Source organism: Brachycentrus maculatus, unplaced genomic scaffold (genome assembly GCF_059751285.1).
Source record: "Brachycentrus maculatus isolate JH-2025_06_01 unplaced genomic scaffold, ASM5975128v1 h1tg000092l, whole genome shotgun sequence".
NCBI lineage: Eukaryota > Metazoa > Arthropoda > Insecta > Trichoptera > Brachycentridae > Brachycentrus > Brachycentrus maculatus.
The window spans coordinates 553,379-573,036 of NW_028280846.1; the positions used below are offsets into that span (position 1 = coordinate 553,379).

Consider the following 19,658-nt stretch of genomic DNA (forward strand, 5'->3'; position numbering starts at 1 on the left):
TAATTTTAAGGCAAAGCATTTATTTATACAAGCAATGCAGGTTTTTTACATCACAAAACTGTTATTAATAATTATTAAGGCTTCGTAATTAAGAATGTGAAAAAAGCCTCCATTTACCATGATAAGTTTATAATCATTATGGAAGAATATGACCCCAGTGGAAAGTATATATCTCTAATATGAAGGGCAATAGAAAAAGATACAACGTGTTACAGAACTCTATCAAGGATAAAAAGGCAAGTATTAATAAACAAACAAAAAATCACCAATATAAAAAAAGAAATATTTTACTAACACTTGTCAATGTTTTTTGTATGTTTTTGTTTTAACATCGCTTCTCTTTTGTGAATTTTGAGATTCATACATATTCCAGAAATCAGATATGTACAAAAAATCGACTGTAATTACAAAAATGCCAGTTTCAAAGTTTTACATATTTTAACAACAAAAATAAAACCAGAATCAGTAATTTATTAACACCGGTTATTTTTTATAAAACAAATAATGAATTCACGGCGTTATGCATTTTAGATTTCTATTTTATGTAAAGAAAATGTTGTATAATTTAGATTTGGCAGTTTTTATAGCATTAACAAAATTAGTACATTACTCCTGTAATAGTAGATTAGTTTAGTGAAAAAAAAATACACAATATCAATTAAAACTATATTATACAAAAAAATATTGTGCAAACAACTGATAAATATAACAAAACAAGACAAACTTTACCAAGTAGTGTGCAATGAAATAATGCCATGTGTATTAAATTATACCAATTTCCCAAGGTGTGTACTGTGTTAAAAAAATATACATATTTATGCCTTATATCAAAGGTTTAAGGTTCCAAACAACATTTTTCGACAATGTGACATTTTGATCAACGTTAGTTAAGGATCCCCACTTGTCTCAATATATTGGGACACGTCACTGTTGCTAAAAGCGGTTTCCCAACTACTCAGAGAATAATACAGAAATGGGTATACATAATATAATTCAATGATAGTTATTTATATTTTTACTTTTAGTTACGGTCAATTTATAAAATTTCATTTGTTTCATCTGTAAAATGTACAAACTAATAGACATGTTGGTATCAATTAAAATATTGTTTTTAGAGCCTGTTCATAAGGTGGGAGAGAAATGATATGGAAAGAAAGTATGAAATATACATCACAATACCCAGACCGACTGAAAACGAATCTTTGAATTTATTTTACAATTGCGAGAATTGAACCCGAAATACCATGTTCGCAGTTGTGTGAATACCCAACTACCAATAGCCACTCAAACGAAACACTTGTTGTATATTAAGATATACATCACAATACCCAGACCGACTAAAAACGAATCTTTGAATTTATTTTACAATTGCGAGAATTGAACCCGAAATACCATGTTCGCAGTTGTGTGAATACCCAACTACCAATAGCCACTCAAACGAAACACTTGTTGTATATTTTAGACCTTATTTTTATCAAATAAACAAACAGAAATTTATATCTGTTGGTAGGTACGTTCCCAGCTACTCTTTTAGATTATAACAACTCGGAAATGTAAAAACATGGAGACCCTATTAATATTATTTAAAGATTTTTACATATCATCTTGTAAAAATCTTTAAATAATATTAATAGGGAGAAATAAAGTCACTAGTTTATTGTGCAGTTACTTTTTGATAAATCGTCATAGTCTTAAAGTGGGGATATGAAATAAACATATTAAAAAAGCAATCTTAGCTATATTTTTATTATTACAAACAAAATTATTTGAATATACATATGAAAGGTTTTACATTATACACAAGTTCAATCGGGAGGTTAAGAAACAACCTAACTCCGTATAAGTAGATTATGAAAGTGACAACTGACCGCTGTACATTTTTAAACTAGTTTTAGTCTGAAGTGCCATCCCAACATAGTAATTTCTACAAATAAACTCTATGTACGAATGATAATAGCCAAAAAATTAGATCCAAAAAAATTACACTATCATTAACCAAATTTCATAAACGTACCACTGTTAAAAACCTATTATTTTTGACATCTCATCAAAGATGAAGAAGAATATGGAAGTCTGGGCATTTACGGGGCTGACGACCGTCATAGGCTGGTTTAAGTGATCACTTTACACACGTGTAACATTCACCAATTCTACCCATTATTGACAACCACACTACTCAAATTCTTGGAAGTTCTATATATATGAACCACTTTAGAAACCTTGTTCTTGAATCACTAGAGACATCTATTGGTGAGATGTTAAGAAGCTTATTATTAAGCAGAAACTCTTATATATTATTATGTGAGGTCCGAATCCTGGATTATAATCACACACATGAGAAACGCCAGAAAATACCATTTTCATTTTTATTATTTAAGCTTCTAATTTAAGAACAAGTATTTGGACACACTCAAAATGTTGTCTATTTGTTTTTTCTGTAAAAGTTATTGATATTTATAGTGTAAATTGCTTTAAAAATAAAATGATGTTTTAGATTGTAACACATTAATTAAATTCTATTTACGATAATTTGTAGTGCATCTTCTTGAATGTAATTTTATAAATACCTATATCATTCACAGTGAGAGTTTATGGTGAGAGAAATACACGTGTATAAACATACTACGTTATGATCCCCCTTAAGCAGTACAGTCGACATGTTAAGAGTCTAAAATATTTTATTGACCTCTCAATGGAGTACTTGTTAGCGTATTTGGCTACTGTGCATGAGGCCATGGGTCAAATTCCCAGTGGGATAAAAATAAATGTAAGTGACTTATTTTCACTGTAATTTTTATTTTTCCCTGGACTAGTACCTTTAGCGCAGCTTGCCTTAATTTAATCAATGGCCAAGTTAACACTCCATGTGATACGTGCTCTGTGTAGATAAGGTCCACAAATAGAAAAAAAAATATTGCACATAAGTACTGTAATATATATTTTTTTAACAATTTACATAAAAATATTAAGTGAACACGCAATCACAGAATATACTCTGATGGAATTAGGTTATCTGTAAATTTCCCGACTCAAATATTCACAGTATGAATGAAAATCTAGCCTTAAATCAGTCATTCATTCAAAGATACACTATTATCCTTGCATTACAGTAAACAGCCTTTATCAGATAGCTAGGAACGCAGTTCAGTTATGAAGAACGTCGTTATATGCTGTCGTAGCTGTTTGGGTTAGGGCTGGGACCGGGGCCTGCACTAGAGGACCCCTGCGGAGGCGGCTTGAAACCATTTGCGACGAATGCAATACCATCCTAAAACAAAATTGGATCAGGTTGCTGGCAAAAATTTTCATATACATTAAAAGCTTGTTAGTTAATTTTAAAAATATTTAGAATTATGAATTAGCAAATTAGGCAAAATAATCACATATTTTCCATAGACAAGCTAATGTGCGGTGTTTCCCTTCAGTAGTTTAAATCAATTCAAAATAATAAATATATGAATGAGTGAGGAAAGAACGGTTAAACAAATTTACGAGGCGAATGTAATTGGGAAAAGGAGCAGAGGAAGACCGAGAAAAACATGGCACGATCAGGTATGCCAAATACTTGAAAGTGGTCAGATTAGGTTAGGTTAGGTGGTCAGGTTAGGAGTCGTAACAATCGGCGGGTATGTATGAGGAGACGCATGAACGAGGAAGAGGCGAAGAATGTTTGCAAAGACAGAGTGGTGTGGCGTTCTATTCTCTCTGCCTACCCCTGCGGGGAAGCGGCGTGATGGTAAGTTAGTTAGTTAGTTTTATAATAAATATCCTAGCAGTACAATCATAGAGAATTTCATATGAAAATGTAAGGGCATGATACAAGAGAGAATGAACCTTCTGGCTTTGAACCACAACTAGATAGTAAGCTAACCACAACACTCTGTAAACAAACTATTTGATGAATTTCAAAGTTCATGCTAACCCTCGTAAGATCCCACATTCCCGGGATATTACAACAGATGTCTTGAGTAGGATTCTCTGATATCAAGCATTCCAATATCGGACCATTAATAGATAGCAAGCTTAGGCATCGCCCCGTAAGTAAACAAATTGTAAAGTATCACAGCCGTGTTCATACTTGACTTACAAGATTCCCCACTCCCAGAAATATTCATTATTTTAATACCTTAACGACTGTTAACACGCTGGCATAGAAATTTGATACATCCTTTCAAGTAACAAATTTATTTTTGAGTGAACACATGTTTTGATTTACTCAATAGATGGCATTAGTTCTACTACTTATAAATCCGCTAAACGCAGGTTCGGTTGGATCAAATTTCCCGCCGGCACAGAACGAAGTAAGGTGCTAATATAAAAATATAATTTTTACCTTGACAAGACCTGGCAGCTCTCGCCAGAAGCTAAGGTTTGGGATGACCTCAATACCCTGCGCTCCCATGAGGAAGCGCTTCACTAGACATCCGACTATCAGGTACACAAGGGTAAGAACAAACACGATTATCAGCAGAGTGGTGCCGAGGGAATGGTGGGTGGCACCGCCACCAAACGCACACGCTTTCGGGGAATAGAAAGTCAGCAACTATAATACATAAACAAAACATGTTGTCATCATTTATACATATAATACATGCTGGAATTACAACATGTATCAAAAATGAGAACAGTCAATTATCTCTCATTTACCTGGGAATAAAAATATGAAATACTTAATTAGAAAACTTAAAACCATAGTCACCCTGTGATTAAGACTTATCAAACTAACCTGAACATTTTAATTTTTATTATTATCACTGTATTTGAGTCTGAACTTTTCTACGATAATTCCTTTATCTATATATGTATTACAGATCTGCATCCATAAATTAAGCTTCATAAAAGTAAAAAAAAACCCACATGAAGATCCGTTATGGACCATTCTTTATATGATTAGTTTTTTTTGTTTGGTCTCCGCTTTAGGCGCATCTAGTGAGATTTTTGTCCCTATGTAAATAAGCATAAAAGTTAAATAATTTAAAAATGGAATAGGGTATAAGCAAAATATCCTCACCGTAACATCGGGACTGGGATCTGTAATCACCAAACTATTTCCAACGCTCACGCACTCTAATAAAATCACAGTTTTTCTGAAAATAAATAAATCGACATAAGAATTAAAAGTAAGACTGTGAAATAATGTAGCAATATCTTAAATGCCTTATGGTGGTGACTGACCGGAGCCATTTTGTCATAACGTAACACGTAACAATGCGAACATTCGTATATATAGTCAGTACAGCAAGCCGAGCATTCCATCCATAGTCGGTGTGAGCATTCCATCCAACGTTACGACGTTACGTTACGACAAAATGCTCCGATCAGTCCCCACCTTTAGACACAGGAGCGTAAGTGATATGTGCATTTTTTCTGCACCATTACGCACTAATCCGAATCACGTACGCGTACGATAAAAAATATCTGTTCCAAAAATATTTCATGCGTACCAGATATGCAAAAACGGTAAACATAGGAAAAAATTAGGTGAGAAACTCGGCGAAAACTAATATTGTCCTGACTAATGTGAGTGCATTCCATGTTTTTTTAATTTATCACACTAAAAAATAGTTCTGAATCTTATTCTTTCATGTAACTTAAGTACTGTAGTAAGTTTTCTGTAAGTAAAAAAATAATATACAAAAAAATAACAGCTTACATTATTTACAATGGTTTGCAACCTTTTAAATTACAAAAGCAAATAAACCCATCCTAAATGCACCTATTATGGCAAAATTTTATCAGGTATGAATACAACAGACATTATTTTCATAACTCAAGGAAAAAATTATTTTTTTTACCTTTTTCCTGGAAAATAACCAAGAGTAGGGGGGTCAATTGAATTGATATCTGAAGTGGCTCAATCAGTCTATGCTTCACGTCAAACTAACATTTTTTTATATAAGAGGTCAAGGGATTTTGCATCTCTTATGTCACTGTGACCATATCGACGTGCCCTACGTAAAGTGCTCTAACTACATTTTTATCAATTTTGAGATATTTGGTGTATATTATCAACTGACCGTTATCTACAAATATAAACAAACAAAAAAATATAAAAAATAAATAATGCCTAGTTTTCAGGCGTATAAGACACTATCTACATCGAATTTTCGAAATGAACTGAACTTCTAAAACGCTAACTACTTAATTAACGACAAAACATAAACTTTAAAAATGATTTAATACATTATTTTTTCGTGTTTTTTAATGTATAATACTAGTTTAGAATTTCAGATAAAACCGTTAATTAATAATAAAAAAAATATGTTGAAAAAATCTTCTAAGCTCTCTCCTGTAAAGTAACAGATTTGCAGATAGAGTACTTTACGTAGGGGCCGTCGATATAATGTCTATTGTGACAAAGCTCACTCTCAAGACCGTTGTGAGTCATGTATCTCATCAAGTGATAGGAGCTTCATGAGATAAGAGATAGGAGCTGCACCTTCTCGGAGTCCAGTAGTGGTCCTCCAAGGATGTGACTTCGATCGCGAAACAAAATTGTGATAAACTCACATACTTTTAACGTAAACAAACGCGAGAGGAATAGTAAATATAAGTGTGGCTGTGATTCTAGTGTTTATATATCGTAGTCGTACAGGAGAAAGTGACCAACTGACAAAACGTAATATGTTCAGGAGGGCCATTCAAATCACTTTTGCTTGGCAAGAAAATAAACATCAATGCAGTTAGTCATTTTCAACAAGTCAATATATTATACTTCCAAGTTTAAAATCCTTTGGGATTTTTTCAGGGCAATATTAAGCTAGTAAGATATCAAATAGTCAATGATCATGTTTTTGTAAAAAATGCACTTGGTCGCTTTCTCCTGTATGACTACGATATGCAGTCCACTTACAAGTTTCCTAGTTTATCATAGACAATTGAATTTCCCGATTCACCAGACAGAAATTTTACAGACTCAATTGCACCCATGTCTTCGTAACCACCATCTTCCGCAGTGTATGTATTATTCGCATTAATTTTCATTTGAATTCTTCGTTTGCAGATCTGAAGACAAAAAACTCCATTAGTTAGTACTTCTATTTATATTAAATACTAAAATATTTATTTGAAACATTAAAATATTAATACAATCAAATGAAACTGAGAAAATAGAAAACTTGAAACTTTTACGTTCATAAAAATCAACAGTTTTTGTAGAAGTTGAATAAATTTTTATTAAAATTATTACTACAGTAAACCCCCCCCTATAAAGCTGAGATAGGTACGCGTTATCGTAGGGAACTTTATATGGAGTAAATGTTTTTAAATTGTATTTTAATTTTAAATGAGTAATTTTAGTCATTTCCGCTGGTTGAAATGTAGAAATACAATTTAAAACATTAATAATAATAATATAATAAAACCCTTATCCGCACCCCAATGGTGCATAGGGCACTGCTTCGTACAAACGCAGTGTTATCTTGATCATTTTACAAATGAAGGCAAGGTGATCAGCCCTCCGCTTCAGGTACCAGACCAGGGTAACAAAGAATAAATATAACAGTGAAAAAATCACATATATTTATTTGACCCCCCTGGGAATCGAACCCAGGACCTCCAGAACGGTAGCCGAGCGTGCTGACCATTACACTACGGAGGCGGACAAAAACATTAACCCCTTATAATGTTCCCTCCGATAACACAGTTCCTATCTCAAAGTTATAGGAGGGTTTACTCTATTAGTTAACATCAAATTGGTATTCTGTAACGTTAAGCAATACTGCATGTTAGGCAACTTTTTAGAGAGAAATTTACAAAGTAGGCGACAATGATAATTTATTTATTTAAACTTCATGTACAGAAAATAAATAAGTACAATGGCAGGCTTATTGTTAAAAAGCAATATCTTCCAACCAACCAAATAATTACATCTGAATGCATTTTTTCTAACTGCCTCAGAACTTTAAGCATATAACCATTGCTCATAACATTGAAACTCAAGTTCATGGCTGATGTTAAACAAATGTAAATATGTAGAGTAAAGTGTAACTATGGGAATATTATTTTTTTTTAAAGAAATCAATAAATTTTATTAAAAGTATTAGTCATCTTAAGCGACAAAGGATTATTTTCTTATGTGTGTAGGTAGTTTTACGTCATAAATAATGTAGTCTTACCGATGAAGATGTGCACTTGTTTGTACTAGAGTCGTTAGTTGATAATTTAGCAGCACTACAGGGGTGGAAAAAGTAAAATAGCATATCCCAACTGCCGTCATTTTTAGGAATAGAAGTGGATGTTGTATAAAAACTATTGTCGTTAGAATTTGTTAGATCGACAGCTGTACCATTTTCGTATTCACACCGACATGGACCTTTTTTCACGCAAGTTTCAGAACTGCCAGAAACATAACAAATATATAGAAACCAACACTGCAATAATATTTGCAATCTAAATGTAGTAAAATGCGCCATATTTCGACAAAATACCGAAACCTACAACGTGAATGACAATAGTGACAAATAACAATATAAATATATATACATTTTAGTATTGCCATATATAACATGATGGGCGAAATACCATAAATAAATACATTTGCCAAAATATCCTACTCGACCCTACCTAGCTCCGAAGTTGTAATCAACCAAATAATAATCAACGACATGAATCGAAAGAAAGAATTTCACATTTTCTCTTCTTCGCCCACTTATAAAAAAATAAAGTCATGCTTTATATTTATTATATACCTCATAATTATTTTCTGGATGAACGCGTCGATATTTTTACTTACTCACACCTCAATTTATCCATACAATATTTGAAAACTTAATTTTTTTACTTTTCGATATACTTGTCCGGGCGGACAAATATAATTAACGGAGTCCTGGTTTCAACCCTCATGTATGAAACCGAAGCATGGAGTTGGCAAAAGAAGGATAAAAGCAGACTGAATGCAGTCGAAATGTGATCCCTCAGACGAATGTGTGGCAAAACGATATTCGATAGATGTTTGAATGATGAAATAAGGAAATAATTCAAGGCTGAGACAAGCATTATCAATAAAATTAAGAAAGGTGTGTTGAGATGGTTTGGACATGTGGAACGTATGGGTGAAGAAAGGACGGTTAAACAAATTTATGAGGCGAGTGTAGTTGGAAAAAGAAGCAGAGGAAGACTGAGGAAAACTTGGCACAATCAAGCATGTCAAATATTTGAAAGCAGCCGGGTCAGGAGTCGTAATAATTGTCGGGTATGTATGAGGAGATGCATGAATGTGGAAGTAGCGAAGAACGTTTGCAAAGACAGAGTGGTGTGACGTTCGATTCTCTCTGCCTACCCCTGCGGGAAAGCAGCGTGATGGTTAGTTAGTTCGTTAAATATATTTGTCATGAGAAAATTATCATAGCAATAGCAACTTATCTATCTAAAATGCAATAATTGAAATAAAAATCTCTCCAAAATCATAATTTTTATTTTTTATTGGTTTTTGCATGTTTAGAAAATTCACGATGGATGACTGTCTAATGACGAATCGGACGAATCCAAGCAATTAAAAACTGAAAATGGGAAAAAAATGCTTTATATAATGTCAACACTAAGACACGAACTCATGTCAAAATTTTGACGTTTTGGGAGATATTTTAAAAGTAGCTTTGTGTTTGACATGTAATCATTTTATACTTGCGTTGTTTATCAAGATTAATTAATTTTTTTAATTAAAAAAATCAAGATACGAACAAAAAATGTCGGAATACGATAAAAATAGAGGAAAGAAAAAGTTTTTTCCTTCTCCGAAGGTAAATAAAGAACAATGAAACTAATTAATTTACCAATGTAAAATAACCCTTCGAGTGAGAATTTTAAGAAAACAAATATTACTCTACCTTAGTATTAGTACAATCACTTTCCTATTTTTTAAAGATTTTGCCGTCATATCTGAAACCTCAGTCTTTTGAAATCTCTATAAAAGTAAAATTCATTGACAGGAAAAAGAGCCCACTCTTCGGCGGCCTATAATTATGGTGAAGAATGACAGGGAGTTGGAAAGAGACAAGCTGCAGAGGGAGAGAGTCGTGTTAGCGGAGAAGGAGAAGCAGCCGGTGATACTCATCAAGGCGCGGGAGCCATCGGCCACCAAGGAGGCGGACACCGTGCGACCGCATAGTCCCAAAAAGAACAGCGAAACAGATGTCGAAATCGAAACACAGATCATTCACCCCACCAAGATAGCACAGAATGAACACAAAGACAAGAAAAAACCACCGGGTAATATTTATTTATTTATTTTTATTTTATTTATTCGGGAATAGTACGGCTGTCCAAACTTAAAACACAGTAAGGGACATTTTTTTGCATTTTTGGACTAAGTAGATTCTACTTAGTCCAAAAATGCAAAAAAAACGTACTACAAAAAAATGTCCCTTACTGTGTTTTAAGTTTAGACAGCCGAGTACAGCTTACATATAAAAAAATGATATAATAAACAATTGTTACATTAACAATAATAAACATTACATTACATTAACAAAAATAGTTTCGTTAAAAAAAAGCCAATTAAACAATTTTCATATTTATGTTATAAAACTATAAAAAAACATTCAGAGATTTAAAACAAGGGTACGATATAAAATAATAGATTTAGCAGGGAAAGAGAAGGAAAGGAGAGGAATTAATGAGGGTGGTTAAAGGATTTTTTTTCTAGGTAAGAAGTTTAAAAAATATATATTTCTTCCCTTTTTATGCCATTGGTTCATTTTCCCCTCTTGACCATCACCTTATTGTGGTGAGAAGCTTGCATGCTTCAATGATTCACCAAGCTTTGTTTGCAGTAGTGTAACTGCCAGAAGGGTCTCGCGTGCCAAAAAGGTTGGTCGTGAAAAGTCAGACAGAGCCGGAAACAAGGGGGGTCGTCATTATCAAACACGGCGTTTCATAAAGTCGCTGAGTGCATCGAAACACGTGCTAAAATTCAATTTAATAAGCAATTAGTGGTATTTACCAAAATGGTAAATTTTTAAAAACTGAGCAATAAGTGCCATAAAATAGAATAAAAATGGATATGCCCTTTGTATAGGGTTGCCACGCCTGGTCGGAACATGTCACCATTATGAATAATGCTGTTCTAACAACCCAAAAATTCTTCCCATATTTACAATGACACATATACGTGTAAGAGGAAAATGAAAATTGATGATTGAGATTTTAAAACATTTGTCCATCCAGAAAAAATTCTGTTTTTTTTAACACAATCCTCTCTCCTGGCATAATTGGTTATAAACAAACCGCAAAACTGGCATTGCGGGTTTGATTCCTTTCAATAGATAGGTAAATCCAAGAAATATAAATTTTCAATTGGTCATGGTGTTTAAAATGTATTTCTCATAGCTTCCTTTCCCTTCCTTCTTTCCAACTGAAGGTCTGTAATATTAACTTCACCTTAAGATTTGGAATGCATAAAATATTAAAGTAAAGGGGGCTAATACCAGAAATAAAGTCCATATTTAATTTTGAATATTGGTCCAATCTCAATAACCTTTTTGTTGTTTGTCTTATTTGAAGATATAGAAAATAACAGCGTGAATTGTTAAAGAAATTATTTTATTCAAGTATGAAGATATTACCGTCTAGTATCAATTGAGTATGTACATATTGGTACATATTAAATGTCATTAAGTCACAATTAAATTAATTTTGCATATGGCAGACTTGACCTAAAAATTATCACCTCAGTTTTAAATCCTTTGGTATCCATACCCAGATACCAGCCCGTAGGCAGAACTTCTGCGGCATTTTTGTCTGTTGTTAATCAGTTATTTTAATTTGCTGTTTTAGTTCCAGAAGTAAACTTGCTAATTCCTCCCACTCCTATGCCACACCCGATGAAGTTGATTGATGAAAATCATGAATTTAATCCGACTGTGGCTGAATATTTACAAGATACTAACACAGGATTCCTAGTTGTTGGAGTAATAGGTATGTTAACTTCATATCTTACAAACTTCGCCTAATCCCGTGGTCTGCTTCACTCCTTCAATAATGTATAACTCAAAGCTAATACACTTCGGACAGGAAAGGTATTTCTACTCGTTCGGTCGATTGATAAGGACGGGAAGGCTATTTTTACTTTCTGCGCTGGCCTCATTTGAAATTCAGAATAGAAGGAATTATTTATTGTTTTTATATGAATATTATTTACTCTTTGTTAAGGTCTCAACTATATGTACATAATTATCGAATCCCGTCGCCAGTGGTCCGCAGGCGTAAAAAACACCCGTCCGAAATGTGTTCCCACTGTATATCATAATAATTTTTGTGTATATTGTAGGTTCTCAAGGTGTTGGAAAATCCACAATTCTTAGTATACTAGCGCACAGTCACGACGTATCCAACATTGGCGAAAGAATCCTAAAATCCCACATTGATGAAACTCATAATAATGCGGGAGAATTGGATAATTCTCAGTTTAGTCACACGGAAGCCTCCGGATACAAATCTCTAGATGACGATTTGAAATCTCTTCATCTAGAGACCTCGACTAAAAAGGACGACATATCTTTGGATGATGCAATGGTATTCAAATGCCAAAATATGGACCAGATAGAGAGAGGAGACCAGTGTACTACAGGTAATTTCTTTCTGTAAATTTATGCAACCATAGAGGGATTCATCTACGTAAATCTTGTAGTAGGGGATTTATGATTTATTAATCCTGCTTGTAATTCTGCTAAAAATCAGCATAATACACAATATATTTTTACAAAATACATCTTTTATCTTGTCACTCCAGTAAAGTCACTCAAAATAGTGATTTTTTATTTTTATTTATTCCGTTATCAGACTTCAATATATTTATCAAATACTAGATTTTTCACCCTACGGATGACATGATGATACGATGATATATCTAGATATATATTATAGGTATCTCAACTGAGGCTAAGCATGTCATTTTTTTATAAAGGGAAGATGGAAGTCTGAGCAATCCAGAGCTTACGTTTAAACATTTAGCTGGCTTAAGTGATTGACGTAAAATATACTACGATAAGAAAAACTCACATTTTACCAAAAACGTTTACTACAAACGTCAAATTCGTGCAATATGTTTTTTTAAAACTTTATATAAAATACAAACATCAAATATTGGTAAAAAAACTAAGATATGTCCTAGTTGGTAGTACATTCTTTGCATGTGTTGCCCCGGTGCTCCCTACAGATTGGATAATCGTCGTAAATTTTACGAATGTCCCGATTACTAGGGTTAATCTTCTGCCAAAAAGTGACAAAATTTCGATAGTTTTATTTGTTTCTAATAATCTTGTTCCTACTAGGCATTGATATTTACGTGTCCGACTCTCGAGTGATATTCCTGGACACTGCTGCATCAGGGGGGTGCGGGTTATCCAGGCCAGGGGGGCCTGTGGGGGCCCCAGGGGGGGGCCGGCCTGCGGGAGGAGGAGCCGGCTTGGAGGCGGCGGCTCTGCTCCTCGCCGTCTGTCATGTTGTTATACTGGTCCAAGATTGGTTCACTGATGTCAATATGTTGAGGTATTTTTTTCTGAATTTAATATATGATATTCCCGAGTATTCGCAGATAGTATATTTTAACCCCTGACAGTTTTAAATGTTTACAAAATATTTCATTATATCGTAGTCATGCAGGAGAAAGTGACCAAGTGAATTTTTTACTAAAACGTGATCATTGACTATTTGATATCTCACTAGCTTAATATTACCCTGAAAAAATCCCAAAGGATTTTAAACTTGGAAGTATAATATATTGACTTGTTAAAAAGGACTAACTGCATTGATGTTTATTTTCTTGCAAAGCAAAAGTGACTTAAATGGCCCTCTGAACATTTTACGTTTTGTTAGTTGGTCACTTTCTCCTGTACAACTACGATATGTATGATGCATCATAATTTTCAGGATTTAAAAAAAGTTATTCCTATTTGTTTGCATTTTAATTGTAAATTGTTATTGAAAATGTTAAAATTCAAAATTCAATTCAAATTTCATGTTAAATATTTTCAAATAAACATCCCAAATTGAAACTCTCATTTGAATTTTTATATAAATTTTATCATTAATATTGAAATAAACTTGACCCTGTTATCAAGGGTCTTGCAGTTATATAAGACAAAACAAAGCCAATTTCTTTTATCTATTCAACTATGTATTTCATAAATTCATATGATTTGCATGAACCTCGATATTAACAGTCTCCACTCATTATATATATACATTATTTCAGTATTAAATATTTCTCAAAATTTCAGTATTATTTATTCCATGTACCCAAAAAAATTTTATTATGTCTCTATAATCCTGCCACTAGTCATGCATATAATATATAGATCTATAGATCACTATATTCCTCTTCTAACCCTTATCCGTACCCAATGGTGCACCTCCAGCATGGTAGCTAAACGCGCTAACCATTGCACCACGGAGACTGATAGACCACTATAGTAGAATGCAAAACCTACTAAATGTTCTCAATACTACTAATATTATCACTTATTTATATAGCTCTTTATGTGCCTTTCTCAAATATAATTTAATTGCTATTACTGCTTTAGTGGTCGTCAGATAGAATACACAATAAAGTTATAATTTCAGCTATACATTCATATATTTCAGAGAATTCTACTAATGTTTTAAATCATTTTCATCTATATTTTACGAGGAATGGTGTCTTTTTACATACATCTTTTTTTTAAATTTGCTTGCCATGCTTGCTAAAAATATTCTCAATCTTTTTTAATATGTATCTCATGTTATATTCATAATTGTAGGTTTATCCAGTCAGCGGAAATGGTGAAACCCGCAGTTCCAGCTGCTTCTAATCTGAACCCGACTTCCAATCATCCGAGTTCTAATTCTTCCACTTCTCTATCTGACTCTGGAGATTCGCAAGTCCACAGAGAATACTATCCGCACTTACTATTTCTTCAAAACAAATGCACTGCTGAAGATTTCAAACCGACGTCCGTCAGTATGATGCAGGACTTGTACAGAAAAGCATTCCATAAGTCGAAGATGCATATTGAAAGTGGAATGTACATGTATGACCATGATTCCAACGACGATTCAATCTCTATAAATGGACTGTTCCACAATTTAAATGCCAAGAGGTGTGGGAATCCGGTTAACCTATTTCTCCTGCCTTCTGTAGATGACAATAATGGCAAGTCTTTTTTATAATATTTATATCTGGTTGAGATATGTAAAGTTTTTACTTTATTTATACCATGTGAAATTGGAAAATAGTCCTTATGAAGGGCATGCTGATATTGTTCAATTTCGATACAAGCGGATAAATACAATAAAAACCATTTCTCAGCCTTCATTATTATTTTTTTATTCTATTGTGATTTCTGGCATAATACATATACACATTTAAAAAGTGGTTAACAACCAAATTGTTTTATTTTATAAAGTTTTAAAAAAATTATTACATGTATAAACAAAAATACATTCTAACATATCTATATTAGCAATAAACTATTTTGGTTTACTTTATTTATTTTATTTTGGCAAGGAGAAAATGGGATGATAATCCAAATTAACATGTATTATGTTATTATTGAGGAATGAAGAAATATGGCGTAGGACGTAGCAACCCATAGTCACGGCTGTCATCAAGAAAAAGTAGTATAGTTTGGCTAGGCCGTATACTTTGCATCCCTCCCGAGAGTCTTAATCAAGCTTGCGTCTTTTACAAGGCATCAGGTTCCTGCCACCTAGAAGCCACTGCTGACAATTTGTCAGCAGTTCTCGTCTAAACTTCGGGACGCAAAACTGACTGAAGGATGCAAGAGCCTAGAATCAGTTTGTGGAATCCATCATGAGAGAATCCATAAGAAATTCATAAGGAGAGAATATAGTTAAATAAATGAATGAATGAATATGTTTGTATATTTACAGAAAATAATGGCGTATATAGGGGTCACCCTACAATAGAAGAGTTGGCCAAAAGGTTGAGATGGCAAGTGTTTGGCGTCACCAGAAACCAACTTACCAATGTCCAGCTGACTGAACGCACATGGCTGCAATACTGCAGCAAGGCTTGGGACAATATAAGAAAGAGTACATTCTTTATTGAATATGGCAGATTGCTTCCTTGAACCACTGGACACTAAGATCCTTTGTGTATCCTAAAAGGTTTTGGAGAAGAAGCAACCGAGGATGATCTTGTACAGATCAGACGAGACTGGAGCTATGGGAAAATTGTTTAATTACACGTTGACTTGTCATACCAATAATGGTTTAATGAACATCAACCATCTAAAGATAGCGTAGTATTGTTATATAAATTCCATTGAGCGTTTTTAGTCTTAAATAATCTTTACAAATGTACACTTGGATCTGTTTTTATGCGATTTTCAAATGTAAAGGTGGAGACTGACCAGAGCATTTCGTCGTAACATTACGTCATAACATCGCTCGCGGCAAGCTTCACCGAGCGTCCGAAACTATGGATGGAGCGCTCGGCTCGGTGTACTGACTGCCTGAATGCTCGCATTGTAACGTGTTACGTTACGACGAAATGCTCTGGTCAGTCTCCACCTTAATTGAACCCATCCCTTATTTTTGTATGTAGTTCAAGTCTTTTTTATACAAATTCACATAAAAAAAATCTAAAATTTAGACTAGTGGAGATCACATCCGTTAAAGTGTGATTGTGTCACTGGCACAAAGTTAAGCTCAAATCTTACATTGTATTCAAGAGATATGTACTTTATTGGAAAATAAAGAAAAAGGACTTATAATTTGGATTGAAGATTTATCTCAAAAACGATTACCCATATATGGATATTTAATTAAGGAAAAAGCTCTTCTGTTTTTATTTTAATGATTTTATTATAAACTTTGTTTTAAGCGACTCCCCGTGGAACGTATCTATCACATAAAAAGAGACCCAGGTGTATATACATTATATTATATTTATATATATATATATATATATATATATATATATATATATATATATATTTGTGTAACATCGGTTCATTTGAAAGTAGGAAATAAATGGTCATAATAATTTACAAAATTTTACAAAGACAATATACCATTTTTTTTAAATTTATTATTAGATTAAAACCAATATTTTTAGCTTTTCCACTTTTTTATTTGACCAGCGACCGGGTTTCGTCGTTACCGACATCATCAGACTGGTCTGATGATGTCGGTAACGACGAAACCCGGTCGCTGGTCAAATAAAAAAAATAAAAAAAGTGGAAAAGCTAAAAATATTGGTTTTAATCTAATAATAAATTAAAAATGCAATTCCATCACGAAGTGTCAGTGGATAATATAAATCTACAATATACCATGTTATCAGTTTAGATTGTTCTTTTTCAAGGAACAACCCACCTCTGTTTTAGAAGCTCATCTACAGGTAAGGATAGGGAAGATAGATGTGAAAACTACATCATAAACATGGTATGTAATGTTCACATTAACACTCAAAATGGAATTTATATAAAAATTCATGTCTAACATCCTACATCTACAAATGACTCATTATTATGTATTTTGTGTCAATAAAATGCTTAAAAAACAGTTTATATGTTTATTTTCATTATTTTATCTTACATTTCATCTATTGAATCTAGAGGTAACATAACCGTGTGGACAAATTACATATATCACATCTATTATGAGGTTTACAATTTTTCATCTATAAAAAACATGAAAATATTTTAAAAATTATGTTTTCATTGTCAATTTGGCACAAACATATAGTAAAGAATACCTACTGTCACTTTTTGGTAGTAATGTCTTCCATCCGGGTCTGTTTGTGTTATGTTGATTATTCCATTCATGGAATTCATTATTCTTATCCCAATTTAATACATTCTTTAATGATTTATCGGTAAACTGCCGGCAGGAACGGATGCCTCCTCGCTTCGGGATTCTTATAGGCATGTTGGTACACGCTCGCAAGCCTCCAATGTTCCGGATAACCAGTAGTATCTCTCCACCTACTGAATGGAGGAGCTAATGTCGGTATCGCATAAGACTTCTTACTATAGGGATCTCTCATCTTTGGTATCCTGAACGATGCCTTGGTATTACTACTTGAAATTTCACCATTCTTGCCATCGGAACTCGTTGAATTTGGATTTCCAGCTTTGAAAGCCATCTTGTAATCTGTTTTTTTGTGATCGCTAAAACACTGATCTTTATCGTGATTTGTTTCGTCGCATGCTACGCAAGGACGATAATTTTTGCTGCTTTTTGGAACCGATTTCATGTATTCCTGGCTGCTGCAAGAAATAGTGTCTTTAGATTTTTCGGAACTCATTTTTGAAGTTTTTAGAGAACTCTGACATAATTGGTTCTTCTTAAAAGATTCTATAGAGCTGCCATTGTTATTGAGTTCATCTAGAATCTTAGGGTTTATATAGCTTTTATTGTGTTGTTTATAACTTGCTTCGGTAATATTTTCTTTCCCATTGTTTTTAGAATGTGATGTTTCAGTCCAGGCATTTTTAATTGGTCTTTGATTTTCTGCACTTTCACTTTTTTTCGACTGCCTAGAGCTGCGTGATGACCTCCTTTCTGGAGTTCCACAGCCGTGAATACCGTCACACGATCCACTCTTAATCCTTTTTTCACTCTGGGCCCTTCCTTCTTTTTTACCAGAATCACAGTTTTTATTTTCCCTTTTACTAGAGTTATGACCGACACTAGGAGATCTTTGTTTCTCATACCTGGAATGGTCTTCACATTTTGGTACATCGCACGCTTCCTTCCTTCTGTATTTCGACATATCTTTATCGAAACACGGCACAACTCTGTCACTCTCCGAGCTATCTGATATAGCGTTGTGTGAAAATATAGCGTTGGATCTTCCAGTCTCTGTTATCGGATCCTGATTTGGGGAATGTACCATGGCGAACACGGCCGGTGCCTTGGAACCATTCGAGCCATCTATACGTTTAGGCCTCTTGGGTTCGTCTCGAGGATCTTTCGCCCTATAGTCCCAGCAAATGGCGAGGTCCATGGGAGTAGTATTCTTAATAGTAATCTTTTGTTCGCCTCCGGACGTTGCGGGTCTGATCAAGAGAATACGATCCAAGTCGTGCTTGCTATGCATCGCCATTCCCCCGCTTGTCACAGGGCGATGTTCTTCGGGGAACGATCCCTTCCATCCTGACGAATACGGCTTGATGTCTATATCTTTTCCGGGCTCCTTAAGATGTTTTCGATTATGTTTCGCCGCCATTGCATCTGGTAAAGGATGGTGTAGAAGATTATCCATGTGCATTTTGCGCGCATAATGGAATCCAGTTATTGCATCGACCGTAGGTATTGGCATACACTCTTTACTATCATCAAGAGAGGAATTATACACTTTGTCACGCATTTTGCTATTTTCTATAACATTAATTCTTGTTAATTCTTCTTCTTTTTCAATCTCATCCGTTAACTCTTCGAGAGCTTTCTCTTTGGAAAACAGCGGAGGAATATCAACTTTCTTTTTCGGATCAGTCAAACAACCCGCTTGATATTCCTTATCATTTTCATTCTTTTTTATTTCCTGTGTAAAAAGTATCAAATTTAACATTAAAATTTTACTCTCCAGACATTTAGCTCGCTTATTTTAAAATACCAAATGTAACAGAATAAATCGGTGCACTTACCAAATGAGTAAAAAATATTTCTTACCTGCCAGGTATATGTATGCCGAACCTTAATCCTAAATG

General features: G+C 33.8%; 3 protein-coding genes across 3 annotated transcripts; 1 reads left to right on the top strand and 2 right to left on the bottom strand.

Moving 5' to 3' along the window:
- Nucleotides 1-1,081: 1,081 nt before the first annotated feature.
- On the bottom strand, nt 1,082-8,457 carry LOC148310500 (uncharacterized). The gene is made up of 6 exons (XM_088258263.1): nt 8,118-8,457; nt 6,854-7,005; nt 5,012-5,087; nt 4,334-4,543; nt 1,339-3,268; nt 1,082-1,188 (listed from the first exon to the last, which is right to left on the bottom strand). The coding sequence occupies exons 1-5, from the start codon at nt 8,412-8,414 to the stop codon at nt 3,164-3,166; spliced, it is 840 nt and encodes a 279-aa protein (XP_088114389.1). The 5' UTR covers nt 8,415-8,457; the 3' UTR covers nt 1,082-1,188; nt 1,339-3,163.
- A 1,093-nt stretch (nt 8,458-9,550) lies between these two features.
- On the top strand, nt 9,551-16,210 carry LOC148310501 (nonsense-mediated mRNA decay factor SMG9). The gene is made up of 7 exons (XM_088258307.1): nt 9,551-9,740; nt 9,930-10,209; nt 11,776-11,916; nt 12,269-12,568; nt 13,272-13,488; nt 14,739-15,130; nt 15,871-16,210. Exons 1-7 carry the CDS (start codon nt 9,687-9,689, stop codon nt 16,068-16,070), a joined length of 1,584 nt encoding a protein of 527 aa, XP_088114433.1. The 5' UTR covers nt 9,551-9,686; the 3' UTR covers nt 16,071-16,210.
- A 1,408-nt stretch (nt 16,211-17,618) lies between these two features.
- LOC148310502 (uncharacterized) lies at nt 17,619-19,649 on the bottom strand. The gene has a single exon (XM_088258303.1). It carries the CDS (start codon nt 19,517-19,519, stop codon nt 17,816-17,818), a length of 1,704 nt encoding a protein of 567 aa, XP_088114429.1. The 5' UTR covers nt 19,520-19,649; the 3' UTR covers nt 17,619-17,815.
- Nucleotides 19,650-19,658: the final 9 nt, after the last annotated feature.

Bases quoted from the DNA above. Each gene is read 5' to 3' on its own strand.
- LOC148310500 (XM_088258263.1), bottom strand. From the start codon at position 8,414: ATGGCGCATTTTACTACATTTAGATTGCAAATATTATTGCAGTGTTGG. The intron at 5,088-6,853 runs GTAAGTGGACTG...ATTTATTTTCAG, and splicing joins TATGATAAACTAGGAAACTT to AAAAACTGTGATTTTATTAG. The intron at 4,544-5,011 runs GTGAGGATATTT...TATGTATTATAG, and splicing joins ATCCCAGTCCCGATGTTACG to TTGCTGACTTTCTATTCCCC.
- LOC148310502 (XM_088258303.1), bottom strand. From the start codon at position 19,519: ATGTTAAATTTGATACTTTTTACACAGGAAATAAAAAAGAATGAAAAT.
- LOC148310501 (XM_088258307.1), top strand. From the start codon at position 9,687: ATGTCGGAATACGATAAAAATAGAGGAAAGAAAAAGTTTTTTCCTTCT. The intron at 9,741-9,929 runs GTAAATAAAGAA...ATTCATTGACAG, and splicing joins AGTTTTTTCCTTCTCCGAAG to GAAAAAGAGCCCACTCTTCG. The intron at 15,131-15,870 runs GCAAGTCTTTTT...GTATATTTACAG, and splicing joins TTCTGTAGATGACAATAATG to AAAATAATGGCGTATATAGG.